At 42.3% G+C, this 18,078-nt stretch overlaps 1 protein-coding gene across 1 annotated transcript in view; it reads right to left on the bottom strand.

Annotated features, from left to right (window-relative positions):
• The window catches only part of POLR2B (RNA polymerase II subunit B), a 151,203-nt gene that overhangs the window by 87,292 nt on the left and 45,833 nt on the right, over positions 1-18,078 (bottom strand). Inside the window, exons 15-17 of the mRNA XM_018562201.1 lie at positions 15,467-15,578; positions 3,783-3,937; positions 756-954 (exon numbers count right to left, since the gene is read on the bottom strand). Coding sequence (XP_018417703.1) covers positions 756-954; positions 3,783-3,937; positions 15,467-15,578 — 466 coding nt within the window. The remainder of the gene's footprint in view (positions 1-755; positions 955-3,782; positions 3,938-15,466; positions 15,579-18,078) is intronic.

Below are 18,078 nucleotides of genomic sequence, written 5' to 3'. Positions count from 1 at the left end.
GGAGAGGGGTGGGGGGGGGGGGCGCCCGGTATTTTTGAAAATAGCAGTCATCAGCGGCTTGTGAGCCGCTGATGACAGCTATTCATTTAAAGGGGACAGTCTGCTGCACAGTACTACTATAAGCTGCCATCAGCTTATAATAGAACTGTAAATGCCAAGGACGTACAGCATACTGAGCTGGCCAGCTGGAAGCACTTTTGTAGCTCCGTACGTCCTTGGCAGCGAAAGGGTTAAGGGCCTGTTCACATGAGATCAGGTGCTGATCAGCAGACGTGGAGCAGCTGATGCAGTGTGTTTGACGCGTTTTCGGTCTGGATGCTGACAGTTAATTTTTTGTCAACGTTGATGACATAAGTGGAGCAAGAATACAATTTTTTCTTTTTTTTCCCCCTTAGCTGCATTGCGTTGCGTTTCCGTTCTCGTTGAGTTTCCGGACCGGACAAAATGTGACATGCGTATTTTTTCTGTCGTAAGCTGAACGGACTGCGCACGTGAGAACTGGAGCCCATAAAACACATAGGGATACATTGGGATGCATTTTGAGTGCAGCAGCGTACGGAGCCGGTCAGCACACAAAACGGACGTCGTGTGAACAGGCCCTAAAGCAAACAGACCATAAAATTTTAATTGAGCACCTCAGAGGGCTAAATATTAAGGGGTATAAAACCTTGACAGCAAAAGGGTGTTATAGGTTGATTTGATGCTTCACATGGAACACATGTAAATTATTTTACATAGGTATCAGCACAACAAACCTGGTTGTGGTCAGGAAAGGGTATAATTGAAGCACAGACTCCTAAAATCATAGATGGATGAATTTCACAATGTGTGTATGTTGAACAATAAGCAACACCCTTTTCTTGCAAATCATCAGGTGTCATCGCAAGCATAACGGTCTCCTCTTCAAGTGTATCAATGTATTCCACAACTCCACTAGCCACCAGGTCCTGCCAACTGAAAAAAAACTAGTTAATAAAGTAGGCACAAAATCACAGGTTGTAACCAAGTGTGTTGAAAGAGCAATTATATTCCTTAACCCCTTCATGACTGAGCTTATTTTTAGTTTCTGTTCGTAAATGACTGATGCACTTTTGAGATTTTTGCTGTGTAATTCTTCCAGGTCAGTAATATACTTTCTTAAAAAGTGCACCCAGACATATTATATATAGTTTTTTAGAGGACAGATAGGGCTATATATTTATAATCACATAATGTTTACCTAACGCCTCACTTAGGACAAATATAAAAAAAACGAGGAAAAAAAAACAAAAACTTAAAACACCTTTTCCCCAGATTTGATTTGTAGTATTTTTTAGAAAAACAGCACAGCTAAAAAAAAAACAAAAAAAAAAAACCCAATACATTCATTTATTTGTCTTTCATTTGGAAAAACCTCACATACCTAGGATTTTACAGATTTTTATGTACTTCACAGCCTAAAACCTAACATTTTAATCTTTTTTCTCTAAAAGCTAAAAGTGGTCACCTGGCATACAATGTCACGGTCACTAAGTGTCACACTTAGCGACAGCAACATACTTTGAACATCACTGTCATGAGGGGGTTAAAAAATGTTTTTACTCCTTAGGATGAAAAACAGATTTTCATTGTAAGTTTCATTGTTAATGTTTATATAAATGATCGTATAAAAATATATTTAAATTATTTTTTACACTTTATTTTTATTTTTTTTACACTTTTCACTATTTTATTAAACATTTTTTTTACAATTTATGTTATTTATTTAATTATATCAAGCAGTCATTGTGAATTAATCTCACTATTACTGCTTGAGAAATTAATTTATTTTTGGTTATTATTAGGCTGCTTCAAACTTAAGAACAGCCAATAATAACCTTAGAGACACTGATCCTGCAGCATTTCAGGATCAGATGTCACTAAAGGTTTTCTGATCGTTCCAACAACGATCAGAAAACCTGCAACATTGTTTTCAGCGATAAAAACATGTATTGAAATGTTTTTATTGCTGAAAGGTTAGAGAAAAAAAAAAGGCAGTATATATCGGGTTTTCCTGATCTACGGTATACCAGCTGTCAGTGAGAGCAGTAAATGCCACTCTGCTCTCACTGTCAGACACTCGATTACTGAAATGGATGTCGGGTGTCTGAAAAAGCTTAACTCTTTCATTAATGGATGCCCCAATACTGAGGCATCCATTAATGAATGGTAACCGCTGATTCTCAGTGGATAACCAGCATTACAGAGCCGCAAATAACTGGTCACGTACAGTATAGGTGGCCAGTCATTTGTAGAGGGACATACAGTGTATGTCTCCCGTCACGAAGGGGTAAAAGTATATTTTCCACTTTTGGAGCCATTTACATAGCATAACAAGGTAAAAATGGCTGCTGGCATTTTAAGTGCCTTTTACATCCCTTTTACTTGCTTAAAGGAGAACTATGAGGCGAGTCATTTTCACTCATCCTCATAGTTTGAGCTGATGTGTGACAATGAAACTGACACGTCGGCTCTATAGATCGGGAAGTGAGCGAACACAAACCGTCGCTCGCTCACTTCCCGATCAACTCCCTGCAGAGAGCGGTGACCGACATTCACTGCTCCCCGCAGGGATGCCCCTCTCCAAACTTCCAGCACTGACTGGAGGAACAGACGTGGGAGGGGGCAGGGAGAGCCCGCTGTCAATCAGCTAGCTGGGTGAATCTTGACAGTATTGTCGGGATCCATCCCAGCTGCAGCGCTTTGGGTCACAGGAGGATGTTAGTATAGGTCTTCCCGTGACCCTTAAGAGAATTATGGGTTAAAAAGGTTATCCCATAGTTCTCTTTTAAAAGTCCTACTTACCGTCACTCCTACGCAACATTAACAGGGGTGGGGGCTTGAGGCTGCCAGATTTAATCAGTTGTAAACTAGATTTGAACACTACCTACCTGTCCAAACAGTTAAAGACTTTGAGGCATTGTATGTTAAAGGAGAATTATAGGGCGAGTGAAAAACACTCATCCCCATAATTAAAGCTTAACTATGACACCTGAAGCTATCACAGGTCGGCTCTATTGATCGGGAAGTCAGCAAACACATACCGACGATCACGGACTTCCGCATCCTCTCCCTGCAGAGCGGTGACTGTTAATCTACACTCCTTGCAGGGATTCCCCCACTCCTGACTGGAGGAACAGACAGGGGAGGGGGCAGACAGAGCGGGCTCTGCCGCTAGCTGTCAATCAGCCAGTGGGGTGGATCTCGACAGTATTGTCGGAATAAGTGTCGGCTGCGGCGCTGCTCTGCGCTCTCCGCATTGCCTGTTATATGCGGAGTTTTACTTTTAATTTCAACCTACCTAGAATAGACCGCAAATCTGCACAAGGGTCTTCGCCAAGGAAGCATCTAAATGGTAACAAATATTTTGTAAAAAAATAAATAATTTCAGGTATTCGGTGTGAATCGAAACCCACAGTGGGGTTTTCTCAACTTTGACTGCAAAAGTGGAAATATATTACTAAGCAATGTTTCATCTCGCAATTAGTTCCAAGTGCCATATGAAAACATTAAGTGGTATATTTTTAAAAGCAGTGAATGTGACTTTCCAACATTCAAAGCAGGTAAATCAATTACCATCATTTATAATACATGCACCAGAAGATTTACATGCCGTGAATGTTTGGCGAAAGTCACATTCAATGCTGTATACAATAACATATATGATAGCATATAATATACAGCAGAATGTTTAATATATATTTTTACAAATGCCAGTTGGGTGTATAGCTTGCATAGAAAACAAAGAAAAAACAATATTTCACCTATAATTATTGTACTCCCTCTCTTTTAGCTGGTCAATGTGTCTTCTTTTAAGCAACAATTTTTGTTTTTCTACAATAAGTAGTGGACGACAAATCCTTCCTGCATCTGTGTAAATTCTTATTTCTCTTTCCCTTATATCCCTTATCATTGAGACCTAGGGGGTAAAAAAAAAAAATATGTCAGTTGACACAGGTTAACATATTTTGGGGGAAAAAATAAAGGCAAAATTAGAGAGACGCAAAGATCACCCCAGGCACTCAGATTTTGAATTTGTTTTACACTGAAGCTTATTCCGCAGATTTAAATATGAAAAAGGTATTTGCTAATATATGACAGATGTTTAGAGGTGCAGGAACAAGCTTATTGTATAGGATTATTTGATTATCTAAAAAAATTGCAAATGTGTGCCACTTCCAGTTAATATAAAGTGAATGGTTTTTGGCCTCTGAACAATTAAAACATGGGTATCCAGTATGCATTATTTTGATCCAATCAAACAATATTTGATATCAAACATGTATTATTGAGTCAAGAGAAATATAATTGGGAGGGACAGACTCTAAAATGATATGGCTGGATAGTAAAAGGCAGAGAGAAAGCAGATCCTAGATCATAGGGAAAGAAAGCAGGGGGATGATTATGGACAATGGGAGAAAAGACTATTAAAAAAGTTTTTTCTTACAAGAAAAGAATGAGTTGAGTGAAAAACACTCATCCCCATAATTCAAGCCAAAGAAGCTGTCACAGGTCAGCTATATAGATCGGGAAGTCAGCCAACACACACACAGCCGATAGCGGACTTCCCAATCTTCTCCCTGCAGAGAGAGGTGACCATCAGTCACCGATCACCGTAGGGATTCCCTTCCCCGATCCTCCAGTGCTGACTGGAGGAACGGACAGGGATGGGGGAGGGGGCAGGCACAGCTGGCTCTGCCTCTAGAGAGGCTGAGCCAGCTTGTCAGTGGAGTGCATCTCAGCAGCATGGTTGGGATCTGTCCCAGGTGCGGCGCTATTAGCATAAAGCAGGCAATAGCTTGTGTTATACTGAGTTTTGGGTCACCAGAGGACACCATATATCTCCTCCCATGACCCTGGAGGGGTCATGGGAAAAAAGGTTGCCCCATAGTTCTTTAAGTGCGAGTTATTGGTAAGTGCGAGTTATTGGCCAGAGAAACAGCAATTTCTTTGTGCTCACCAAAATCTTTTTCTTAAATAGTTCCATCAGGGATTACAGCAGACCACTGCCACATGAAGGAAGCACACCAAGTATAAGTGTATGCATCTCACCTGAGAGTTCAGAAGTAGCTTGCAGAACTCAATACAGACAATAACTGCCCAATGTCCGAACAGAAGCACAGTTTTTAGAAAAGGAGTTACAGGGCAAGTCGTAAAAAAAATTAAATAAATAGTTTTTTGTAATTTCTGCTAAATCCTTTTCTCCAAGTTCACTGACAGACACAGCTCTTCTTATTCACAATGCCTGAGTTTTTGTGCCACCTGCAGAATTAGGATCCCAAGAACAAAACAAAGCTCCACTTTGGCCACCAGCTTCCACTGGTGGCCCATGACACCCTTGTAGAGTAGGCTGCAATTGGGAACTGAAGCTTCCTGATGTCAAAGCCTACTATATTCTGGCAAATCCAACATGAAACGGCAGTGACAAAATCTGCCTGGCTCTTTGGCAAACCAATCATAACCATGAAAAGTGAAGCCCATCTGACAAAGGGGAGCAGAACATTTATATAGACACATATATACACACAGTATATACAGGGCTTGAAAAATCCACTTGTCCTCTCATCTGTGACGAGAAGCTTCCCGGCCAGCCATTGCAATTACACGGCCGGCAGTTTTACATTCATGCGATCGGGCGTCTCTACAGACGCCCGACCGCTTGTATTATCAGCAGCTGTCGTGCCGGTCCCGAGATCCGCTGTGCCCGATGCGGGCTGGACCGGCACAGCAGCTCTGTGACAGGAGATCAAAGGAAGTTCAGTACACGATTTCCCTTTGAACTCCTGTCCCCAAATGCAGGAAGTGATGTATATTACATCACTTCCAGCATTCAGTGTCACTCTCCAGCTACAGAAGCTGATGAAGCAGACCTCTACTTCATCAGCTTCTCTGGGGGTCCCTAGGTGACATTAGGGGTCTTGGAGACCCCTGATGTCTTCATAAAGAGGACCTGTCATGTAAATTGGCTATCACATATGGGGCTCTTTAGCCCCCCCATGTGATGGCAATAAAGTTGTGTAAAAAAAAAAATACAATTAAATAAAAAAAAAAAAAAAAAAATTTTAAAGTTCCCCGCCCCCCACATACACACGCATATATGCGTCGGGGGCGCCTAAGTGCGATAACGACGATTGTGCCTATTGTGCCGCACATGTTACATATCGCCGTGTGCAATAATTTTAGAGCCATTAATCACTGATAACACTAAACTGATGAGCAATAAAAGCGTTTTATAATAATCTGGCCACTCAGTGTGTGTGTGTGTGTATATATATTATATATATATTTTATTATACACACACACACACACAGTGTGTGTACATATACACCAACCAAAACATTATGACCACTGGGAGGTGAAGTGAATAACATTATCTCATTACAATGGAACCTAGAAGTGGGTGGAATATATTAGACAGCAAGTAAACATTTTGTACCTGACGGTGTTGAAAGCAGAAAAAAATGGGCAAGTGTAAGGATTTGAGTGACTGACAAGGGCCAAATTGCGATGGCTGGACAACAGGGTCAGGGCAACTTCAAATCTGCAGCTCTTTTGGGATGTTCCCAGTCTGCAGTGGTCAGGCCCTCCCAAAAGTGGTCCAAGGAAGAAAGAACGGTGAACAGACCACAGGGTCATGGGCGGCCAAGGCTCATTGATGCAAGTGGAAAGCAAAGGCTGGCCTGTATAGTTCAATCCAATGGAAGAGCTACTTCTAGCTCAAAATTACTGAAAAAGTTAATGCCAATTCTGATAGAAAAGTGTCTGAACATACAGGGCATCACAGTTTGTTGTGTTTGGGGCCACATAGCTGCAGACGGGTCAGGGTGTCTATGCTGACCCGTGTCAACCAGCAAAAGTGCCTACAACGGGCACATGAGCATCAGAACTGGGCCACAGAGTAATGAAAGAAGGTGGCCTGGTCTGACAAATCGCATTTCCTTCTACATCATCTGGATGTACGGGTGCGTGTGTCACTTACCCGGGGAAGAGATGGCACCAGGATGCAGTAAGAAGGTAAGCAGGCAGAGACAGAGTAATTCTTTGGTCAATGTTCTGCTGGTAGACCTTGGGTCCTACCATTCATGTGGATGTTACTTTTACACATACCAGCTACCTTAGCATTGTTGCTGACCAAGTACACCCCTTCATGAAAATGGTATTCCCTGATGGCAGAAGCCTCTTTCAGCAGGATAAGATGCCCTGCCACACTGCAAAAATGGTTCAAAAATGGCTTGAGGAACACAGAAAACGAGCCTAAAGTGTTGACTTGGCCTCCAAATTCACCAGAATTCAATTAAGCATCTGTGGGGTGAGCTGGAAAAAAAAAAAGTCTGCAACTTACAGGATTTAAAAGGATATGCTACCAACGGCTTGGTGCCAGATACCACAGCATACCTTCAGAGGTCTAGTGGAGTCCATGCCTCAATAGGTTGGGCTGTTCTGATGGCAAAAAGGGGGCCTACTCATTATTAGGCGGGTGGTCATAATGTTATGGCTGATCGGCGTGCGTGTATAGATAGACTATATATCAGAGGTTACAGGAAGAGCCATAAAGAGGAAGATCCATGACAGATAAGGACACGTATGTAAAAGTCTCTCAAAGAAAGAGCTTAGAAATTATAAATAAAAAAAACTGCCCTATAACCAAATAAAAATTAAAACAAGTTTATCTGTGCAAAAAAAAAAAAAAGACCCAGTAACTACATATACAAGCTAACAGGTAACGCCTGGTAACTTATTTGTTTTAATAAAGTTTGTGATAGTTTTACGCTATGTGCCTTTTGTGAATATTTTCTTTTGAGCCTTGGTTAGGAACTACAAGTTGGCGGTCAGTCACTACAAGTTGGAGGTCAGTGCTATCATGCTCTGGGAGAGCATGATAAGAATTTTATTTTGCAGCCTGTAGGGACTACCTCCCAGATCCACCCTGAGATTTTCCAGCGGGGGCAAACCTTCATGCCAAAAGGAAAAGAGAAAAATAGCACTTTGTGTCAAACTCAAAATATATTCCTAAAATGTAAGCAAAATGTTATAAATTGTGAAATTATCACAAAGTCGGCTCAGAGGAAGTCAACAGTGACTAAATGCATCAGGTGGGCGGATTCATGCAAGCATTATGACCATATAGAAAGGAATTCTAGTGGAGATCATTTATGTGCAACTGCCTTATTTTAATTGTAAGTGCATTTTAATAATTTTAAATAAATTTATTCTGACATACTACACTATGGGAAGCATTTTTTCTCTCGGAGTACAAGAGAAGGTGGAAGATGGAGGAATAGTATCAGACGGTTTTGGAGCGATAAGCTAGTGTTTGGAAGAATATTCCCCAGTTTATCGTCTGACCAAAAAACAAAGGACAGGATTTGGTTATTGTATATATTATACACACATATATACATACAAAGCGCTATTTGTTCATCTGAAATATGGTGAGCAATAGGAGTCGGTGAATGCGGCCAGATCTTATCTTTGAGCACGGTGGAGAATACCGATTCACAAATCGTTTATGCATTCACGGAGATGGTGTGGATTATAAAAGTTGGAAGATAGGATCTTCACATATTTTAATGACTTTATTGCATTAAGAAGGCATGGACTACACATATGGATATGTAAAATAAGTGGGAGTTGTACATAACTTGCGAGATTTAATACAGGACTTTCTATATGTACACACAGTCTATGAGATATACTAGCACAAGTCTATGTTTTTTTGTTATTCAAATTTTTTCCCCCAATGTTTATTATGGCTTATAGTGTCTAGACCATTAGACCAAGAGTTTTTTTTCTGAAATATCATTAGCACAGGCATTGTGCAACACAGGTGTTGTGGATAACACAATTGCTCTTAAGAGTGTTATTTGATTCCTAGCACAGTATATCTGTATTCAAAAGGTGCCCATACACCTTACGACCATCGCAAGACTTTGTCTTGCGATGGTCGTAAGCTTATTAAAAGCTTGTACGATCTGCCCATCTTGGACAGGCAGATCGTACTTGCGATCATCGAAAGTGGCAGGCTTCCGATCACTGCAAACTGGCAGTGTGCGCGTGTGCACACCGGCCCGTTCGGCAGTTGTCCAACAAGCAGGCCACTAACCCGCCAAGAATCGTACGATTCTCGGCCGGTTTTCAAGCCTGCTTGTTCGACGGAAGACGTGCGACCGTACAGTAGAAACGGTCGCACGCCTTCCATGAACTGTACAATTATGGTACGATCGCGGGATTTCCAGTGATTCTCGTACGAGAATCGTACAGTGTATGGGCACCTTTACACTTCATGCCAAAAGTGCATATCCGCGGACTTGGAAGGCTCGGATTGCTAGGGTTGGCGTGTGGCCTGAGCAGCTGCGGGTTTTGCCGACTTCCTCTTACGCAAGGCTCCCTGGCCATGAGAAAAAAAAGTGCTTGCGAGCCAAGAAAGAACCTAGACAATTCTCCCTCTTCTTAACCTGCAGATGAAAAAGGTCCTCTTACCACTGGTGAAGTTTTAAATAATCTTGTCCAATGAGGCATCAAACAAACAATCTTCCACGAAGGGCATTTTCCTTCTTGGAAGTCTGCTCTGCCAACCAACACTAAATCCACAGAAGATGACGGACCACTGCAGAGGCAGGCAAACGAGAGGCCAGCTGAGCAGAACTCAGCACTGCATCACCAACTTATTTGAGACCCTGAACCAAGTTATTCCACCAACTACACATACACCGTAGCCACCTGTTATGTAGCCTGGCCTTGCTGCAAAAGCTTTGCCCACTCAATCAAGGTCTGAGGGACCAGGGCAGATGCCAAAACAGGTCTAAATCAGGGCACCAGCGATCGTGTACATGAAACTAGTAACACTATACACAGTGAGTAACAGTTTTCCTATCCGATGGGTTCTGGAAAGACAGACTCCTCAAACAGAATGGCAGTGGTCTTATTGAGCCTGGATATAGGAGGATCCACCACGAGTGGGGTAGCCAATTTCTGAAAGGATTTACCAAAGGGATATCAGACAGCAAAACAATCGGGGCAGGGTATAAGGATGAGCTGCGTGATACCAATCCTTGTGTATAAAGTCAGGAAAAAAAATTGGGGAAAAACCTGCAAGGATTTCCTAAAGGAGAATTATGGGGTCAGTTCTTTTCCACACAAACTAGCATTCTTCCGTGACCCAAAGCTCAGTATACCGCGAGCTGTAGCTCGCGGTATACTGAGACGCCGCAGCCGGAACGGATCCCAACATTGCTGTCGAGATCCACCCAGCTGCGGGATTGAAGCGGGCTATACCTATCCAGAGGCAGAGCCAGCTGTGCCCGCCCCCTCCCCTGTCCGTTCTGCCAGTCAGCACTGGAGGATCTGACAGGGGAGGGGGAATCTCTGCAGGGAGCCGCGAGTGACAGTCATGGCTCTCGGCAGGGATAAATCGGTAAGTGAGCGAGCGACGGTATGTGTTCGCTCACTTCCCGATCTACTGAGCCGACCTGTGACAGTTTCATTGTCACAGGTCGGCTAAGATTATGAGGCTGAGTGAAAATCACTCGCCTCATAATTCTCCTTTAAGCTTGCAAGTACCAAAATAAAACAGATGAGTCCGTAACCGGGGTAGCCATCGCCTCGATTTAATGAATTTCCCTGGCAGCCTTCACAAGGACAGATACCAGCTCCTGTTCTTGCGCCAATTTAGCCTTAGGTACACCTCATCTTCACTACCACAACAGTCCGGATCTGAAGCCATAACCACAGATTCCAGATCCACAAAAGACGGCTTCCCATTAGACACTTGTTAACGGGAGGGCCACGACAAGGCCTTCGCAAATCAGAAAGCGAAGTCATCTATTGTGGAATGAACAGATTCAAAAGATTAAGGGGAAATTTGGGGCACCTGAAATCTCCTGCAAAGAAGTAGAGTAAGGCAGAAAAACCGGGATGGAAGCCGCAAACACAGGGTATGTTCATTGGGTGAACCAACATCACACATCCCCCATTTACAACATAGCGGGAAGGAAATCCTGTCCCTGGCGACCAGATTTCTTTTGAGTCTGCCATGACACCAGCCCCACCCCACACAGAAAGACCTACCACCCCCAGGCCACTGTTGCTTCCCCGCAGGAGAGCACAAAAAGTCCAGCACATGTAGAGCTGAAGGAGAGAGGGGCTGCGGCCAAGCTGTTGCAAAGCATCCTCCCCTGTTTTCCAGCACACCAAGCGATCCCTGAGGTCATATGCTGCGCCGCCGCAGGAGGGTCTCAGTACCTAGGGGCCTCATAAATAACACCCTTCAAGTAGGGAAGACCGCCCCCCCTCCCAGCCCATCCTAAACTCCCAGATGGAAAGCCAGATCCCACCTAGGAAAATTGTGGCTGAGGCACGTGCCACCACCAAAAACAAGAGGGGGTGGCGACCAGTTGCCAGGGGCATTAGGAACAGTGACTTATAGCGCTAGGGAGTCGCAGGGCCAGGGAATGCTGGCAACTGTAGTCCTTTGTCACGCTGGCACGTGTAGTCTCACAGGTAGAGGGCAGCCCCCACCAGTCCCCCAGGACTTACCTGAAGGCAGAAAAAGCTGGACATCCCCACTTGGAATGTCTCTAAATGCAGTATGGGTGCCAAAGGCAAGAACTGATACAGTGATGGACCTAAACCTGACTGGTCCCTAGTGTAACACCAGAGAGAAAAAACCCCACAGGCCGCTCTGCAAATGCAGTAGGAACTGCATGCGCTCGCAGACTGAACTGGGAAGACTACCAGGATTTATATATCTGGCCCATCACCCAGACTGCTGAAAATGAAAAAATGGACAAAGAGCCCAGTAAAAAAGGAATCTAGGTCCATCTTCTAGCCGCTAGGAAAAAAACGGAGTGGCTTGTTTGCAGACAGCGGGGTTGGTCACCGGCAGGGGCTTCCCGTTATGGTTTGTGTTTTTTTTTGTATGCCGAGAGTTCTACTCCTGCAGGTGGCAATATAACCATATTGGCCCAGTAATTCTATGGTTGTGTCATTCAAATAAATGGAAGAGAAAGCTTCCTTTTGCCGTTATGGATATTTAAAATTTTTTGGATCACCGAAATTATGTAGATTACGTTTTTTTAATGGCAGGTTATAAAAAAAAAACCACATTATTTAGAAAGCATTTTCAAATATTTGGGACACAAATTAAAGAAAAACAGGATGTTAAATGGTGGGACATAATATACTTGGACAGATATATTAACCCCTTTGTGACCAGTGACGTACATAGCATGTCACTGGCAGTGGCCCCGCTTAAACAGACTCAGTTTACATTTGTTGAGGCGGCCGGCTTTACAATAGAAGTGATTCTGGCATCCAGATCGCTTCTACGGGCCAGTAAACTGCACATGGGTGCAAAAACTGATAAAAGGCCTCGTCATTAAGGGGTTAAGGAAGGTCTAGTTTCCAGAAGGCTAAGGTACGAAGGTTTAAGTGATATGGCTTCAGATGACGAGTGGTACATTTTTTTTTTCCTTTTAACAATTGTGGTAGCGAACTACTCATTTTTGCCCCATTTAAAGAGATGACAAAATACACAACACAGAGAATCACACTCCATTTTTTAAGGTTGACTCAGAATGTGGATATAAGAAAGCAAAGACATTTGCAAGAGACACAGGGGATTATAAAAAAGGGACAAGTTTTTAAATGGCAAAATAATTGTGAGATTAATAAAGCAGCACATTTAAAAAAGTGATCAATGCAGATTTTAAAAAAAATGAGGGACATTGAAATAACTCAAAATATAAATAATACAGATGGTGACAACCAAATTTTAACCAAGGGTCCCAGAGACCGGAGGTTAAACATAATACACAACCAAATTGCAGGTATAGGCAGCATCAAAATTATGTATAACCACTTTGATCCCCTAAAATATGAGAAACATCAATGGGAATTCCTCAGAAATTGCAGAAGACAATCTATTCCTTAATAGAGATGTATTGGTGTACAATAAGGCAAAGAACAAAATTGCAAGGAAAACAATTTTGGATTTTAATTTACTGAGACATTGGAATATACTAAGAAACTATGATTTCAGCCGTACATGGGCTGAAATCAGCCGTTCATCTGCTGCACTTTGATCAGCCGAACATGCTCTGCACGGTCAGCTGAGCTGAAGTGTAGAAGGACTCAGCCGAGCCAACATCTGGATCGGCTGAACCGAAGCTCCGGCACCTCACTCGCTGCCGTTCGCCACTATTCACATAGGGGCTGGATGGCAGTGAGTAGCCAAATGCCACCGAGCGGCATTCGGCTATTCTGCTCAGTACCTCCGTGGTACCAAGCAGGATAGAAAGTCAATAAAAAGTTTAAAAAAAAAAGTTAGTTAAAAATATATTTTTTTAAATGTAAATAATTATTAGATGTAAAAAAAAAAAAAGATTTGTAGAAATAATAAAAAGTCCCGGCCAATCAACAACTGGGCATAGCATGCCGAGACTTCACAGCCGGCTCCGCCCAGATGTTATTGTTTAATGACAGATCAGTGTCCCCAGGTCATTTGGGGACGCTGATTTGTCATTACAACTGAGCGGAGCCAGCCGTGAGGTCACGGCTGGCTCTGCCCAGCTGTCATTTGCGAGCCGTACGGCCCGCTTCGGCAGTTGTATGGGCTATAGTCAATACCTCGTACAGCAGCCCTTTGGTTCGACTGAACCAAAGGGCTCCCGCAACCAAAGGCAGCCGATCCTTCGGCTAGCTTTGTGAAAAACCCTCTAGATGTCGGTCCAGAACTGAATCCAGGAAGGATAGAATGTGTCTCATGCAGTACTTCCTAGGATGAAACTTCCTGGCCTCGCACCACCCAAAGTATGTCTTCAGTGTGCGATGCTAGACATTCTGAAAGGAAAAAGATTTTCTAGCATTAAGGAGAGTAGACATAACAGCATCTGACAGGTCCCTACTCTTCAGAAGAGTCATGCCATAAAAGCCAGAAACTGAGAAGTAATTTCTACAGAAGGTCTGGATGGTGCTGAAAAGCCCACTTCTTAGGCAAGCCATCCAAGAGAGGCTGTAAAAGCACTAAAAGTAAAACTGAAAATGTTAGTAGGTTTAGGCCTTTTTAAAGGACCCAAACTCATGACCCTAGAAAGGGCCAATGCAGGCAGTTCTTACTGCAATGAAATGCATATTGAGTCCACAAGGACTTCTGTCCTTGTGGACTCAAAATTAGAAGGGGTCTATACGGAAGCGAGAGGGGACCCACTTGTGGCCCCTGCTGTTAGAAGTATCAAACAGATAAGCCATTTTACCCACAAAATCCATCATAACAGTGGTAAATACCCAAAAATCTTTAGCACCCATGGTAACCTTCCTCCATATATACGATGCCAAAATAGAAAAGGTAAAAAAAAGCGCCTCTCACTTGTGTAATATTGTAAATGTTTAATATTTAAATTCTGTATACTCACTTAACACTTAAAATCGACATGCATCCATATACAAAACAGCAAACATGATAACTGCAAAGATAAATAACCAGCAGACATATGTCTGACTGCTCTGATCCTCAGTGTAACAGGTTAAACGCGTTTTCAGGGGCACACCCCCTTACTCAGAGACCCAATTCCTCACTAAATAGCATATGCGAGGGAGGCCCAGAAGGGGCAGCAGGCGGCCACTTGCACCAGAGCCTCAGAAATGCTTTATAGGGGGTCTGAGGCTACCACTTTGAAACCTTAGGAACATAGCTGCGGCTTATTTCAGGGGCTTTTGGTCCTTACCAGAAAGCAAAGCGGTCAACTGGGACATGCCATTCAATCTTTGCCCTGTGGGTGACAGCCCTGTATCTGTAAAGTTCCCGGTGGCTAACCACATACGCTTCACAAACTGCCAAGGAGGGCGCCAAATGCATGGGCACACTGAATAAAATGCATACTAAGCACATTACAGCCTAACCTCGCATCTTCCTTTTAGTGGGGTCCAGATACTGTCAATTAAGGTTCTGCCAAGGAGAAAACTTACCTGGATACGTCTTGAGGCACCAAAGTGTCTTAGAGCAAAATTAGGGAAACTTGCTTAAAGAATCTTGCAGAAAAAAAAAAATTAAAACAATAGTGTAAAAGAGTACTTCTCTCAGAGCAGAGAGAAGCATCCATCACCTAAGGACACTAGCAAAAAACTGAGGCAAGCTGGGAGTGGGAGGGGTTATGCAGAACTGTCCTGCAGTTTTGATTTGTCCAATCGCCTGAACAATCCAGTGGTCTAAGCTCCCTGTCTCCTGTGAAGTACGATCAAGAAACAATGTTTGTGCTGGTTGTGTGTTTTCACTGTAGGAAAATCAGTGTGTACTGCTGGGGTGAGATCTCACTGGGGAAAGAAATCTGTATTTTAGGGATGGGATCTCACTGAAGAGTGAGTGCTGGAGGTAGGATCTCATTTGGGAAAGACCATTGTGCGTGCTGAAGGTGTAAGCACTATATATTCCCTTTAACTAGCATAATTTACCTCTGAAACAATGATGTCCATTTGACGCCGCAATTTCCGAAGTGTATTCATCAGCTGTTCTGGATCCTTGTGTATTCCAACCCAGCATCCGTTCACAAATATTTTTGTAGCACTACAATTCAAAATGGTAAAAAGAAAAATGCAGTTTATGAAGAAAAACAACATGCAACACTTAACACCTAAACTTTATACCCCCACAGTAGATCTTAAAATATGTCTCCTTAGGTTCAATATCTTGAACAAATTGGATATGCCAAACACAAGGACACAAACAATTCTTCAAAATGTGGTCCAAGTTTTTAGTTGCAAAACCAACCCATGAACAATGGCAAATTATTATGGGTATGTTTTGGCATATGGCACAGTATTTACCAGAACAGAAGGAAACCTTGGGTCAACACCAAATCTTAGCAGAGAACCTAGACAGTGAGAAGAAAAAAAAAAAAGACGAAGACGAAGAAACCCCATAGAACTAAAAAGAGGCACTATATATGAGCAAGCCTGCTAAAACATCCCCTACATAGTGTGGTCCTTTTTATGGGGTATAAAATATGCCTATACCCAATATGAAATGAGGTAGGATCACAGCCAATATGAACCTCAAACATCATCAGCTGGTTAAAAAAAAAAAAAAAAAAAAAGTCAAGTTTATTGGTTATAATATTTATACAATGCCTTTCCTACAAAGTATACCTATTTTCTATCAGTAGAACAGAAAAGGTTTAACCCCTTAATGACCTTTTCGCTGCCAAGGCCTTTTTTTTTCCCCTTCATTTTTTGCACACATTATAAATCAACATTTTAGGTCTAAATATTACTCCAAACCCCCTATTATATATTTTCTTTTTTCTATATTATTGGTGGCAGTTGCAAATTTGTATGTTGCACGATATTAGAGCAACTCTTTATCAAGCCCCAAAAGTTTGTGAAAAATGCACTTTAAGTTAAATTTAGTGCCCCAAAACCCAATATAATACCCATTTCTGTCAAACAGGAAAAAAAGATGAGGTTACAACGAGTAAATAGATGCACAACATGCCAAGGTTAAAAATTGTGTGCGTCTGTGAAACGGCGACAAAACTCAGTACCCCAAAAAGTCCATAGACGCTTTAAGAGCCCCTACCAGGAGTCTGTTGAAACAGGCCTGCTGCCAATGACGTACTGGTCATTAAGGGGTTAAAATTACTTTGTTGCATATTTAACCCCTGCAGATCATACCAACATACAGTACGCCCCTATATTGTTTCTGCAATTTGGATGTTTGTACTGTATATGACTTGTAACAAAAAAAGCAAATCCAACAAATGCTATTCACTGTTAGAGTGACTGTTTCAGTTAATGCTTTTAGTCACTGACTCAAAGAAGAATGCAGGTTAGGACTTTAGATTTTCCAGATCTGCATACCTGTATTAGGCCACTGATTTAAAAGAGAACTATGGGCCAACATTTTTTGGCCATAGTTCTCTTTCGGATCACAGGAGGACATAAAACTCAAATAGCGGGCTATTGCCTGCTATATGCAGACAGCGCAGAGCCGCGCTGAGGCTGGGATGGATCCCGACAATATTTTTGGAATCCACCCCACCACCCGATTGACAGCTGGCTCTGCCTCTCTAGAGATAGAGCTAGCTGTGCCTGCCCCCTCCCGTCAGGCCCTTCAGTCAGCGCTGGTGGAACGGAGAGGGGGTAATCCCTGTGGGGAGTGGTGACTGACTGTCACCGCTTTCTGCAGGGAGAGGATCAAGAACTGAGTGATAGAGCCAACGTGACAGCTTCCGTGTCATACATCAGTCCTAATTACAAGGAAGAATGTATTTCACTCTCCCAATAATTCTCCTTTAAGCACTAAATCCAGATGATCAGCATTGGCAACCAATGACTGCTTGGTCATGTACTTTAGCGCTTTCACTGCCAAGCCCTCCGGAACATTTTGCACCTCAGCTAGCCACACCATTTTTGCAATTTTTCCCATTGATTTGATTTTCCAATTGCTGTGTTGCTAGCGTATGTAATAAAAAAAAACCACAAAAGCATATTTTTTTCTGAAAGCACAGGCTTGGTATAATAAAAAGATGCCGATACTAAATTTGTAGGCCCTGCGATAATTGCGCAAATGTTTCTCAAATTCAAATAAAACGATAAAAAACACACAATTGAATTGATAAAGCACACTAAAATCCGTATCAGTGCACATAAAAAAATTCCGACTAAATCTAAAAGATAAAAAAACCTGTATTGAGTTAAAAAATAAAATATTTGCACATTTTAAATTGCGCCTTTTTGCAAAAAGGCAAAAAAAAATAATGAAGGAACATTTAATTGCAACACAAGGTATCACAATGTATGGCAATGCGTCACAAAGCTTTGCCATGCACTGCCACAGTTAAATTAAAATTTTAATACATTTTTTTAAAAACTGCGATGCGTTCCAACAATGCCCTTTATCCAGCTGCCCTTTAGAATACAGGTTGTGCCTAACAGGTCGGGGCCAAAGTTAAATGGAAGTACAGATCAGGGTTGGGTTATGAAAAAATATGCAAAACTTTTAACCATACCACGGAGATCTATTAAATCCATTATTAAAAAATGGAAAGAATTTGGCACCACAACAA

This window comes from Nanorana parkeri, unplaced genomic scaffold (assembly GCF_000935625.1).
Source record: "Nanorana parkeri isolate BGI_ZX_2015 unplaced genomic scaffold, ASM93562v1 scaffold565, whole genome shotgun sequence".
NCBI lineage: Eukaryota > Metazoa > Chordata > Amphibia > Anura > Dicroglossidae > Nanorana > Nanorana parkeri.
Note: the sequence above shows the minus strand (reverse complement) of the source record. Positions and strands in the feature narration are given on the sequence as shown.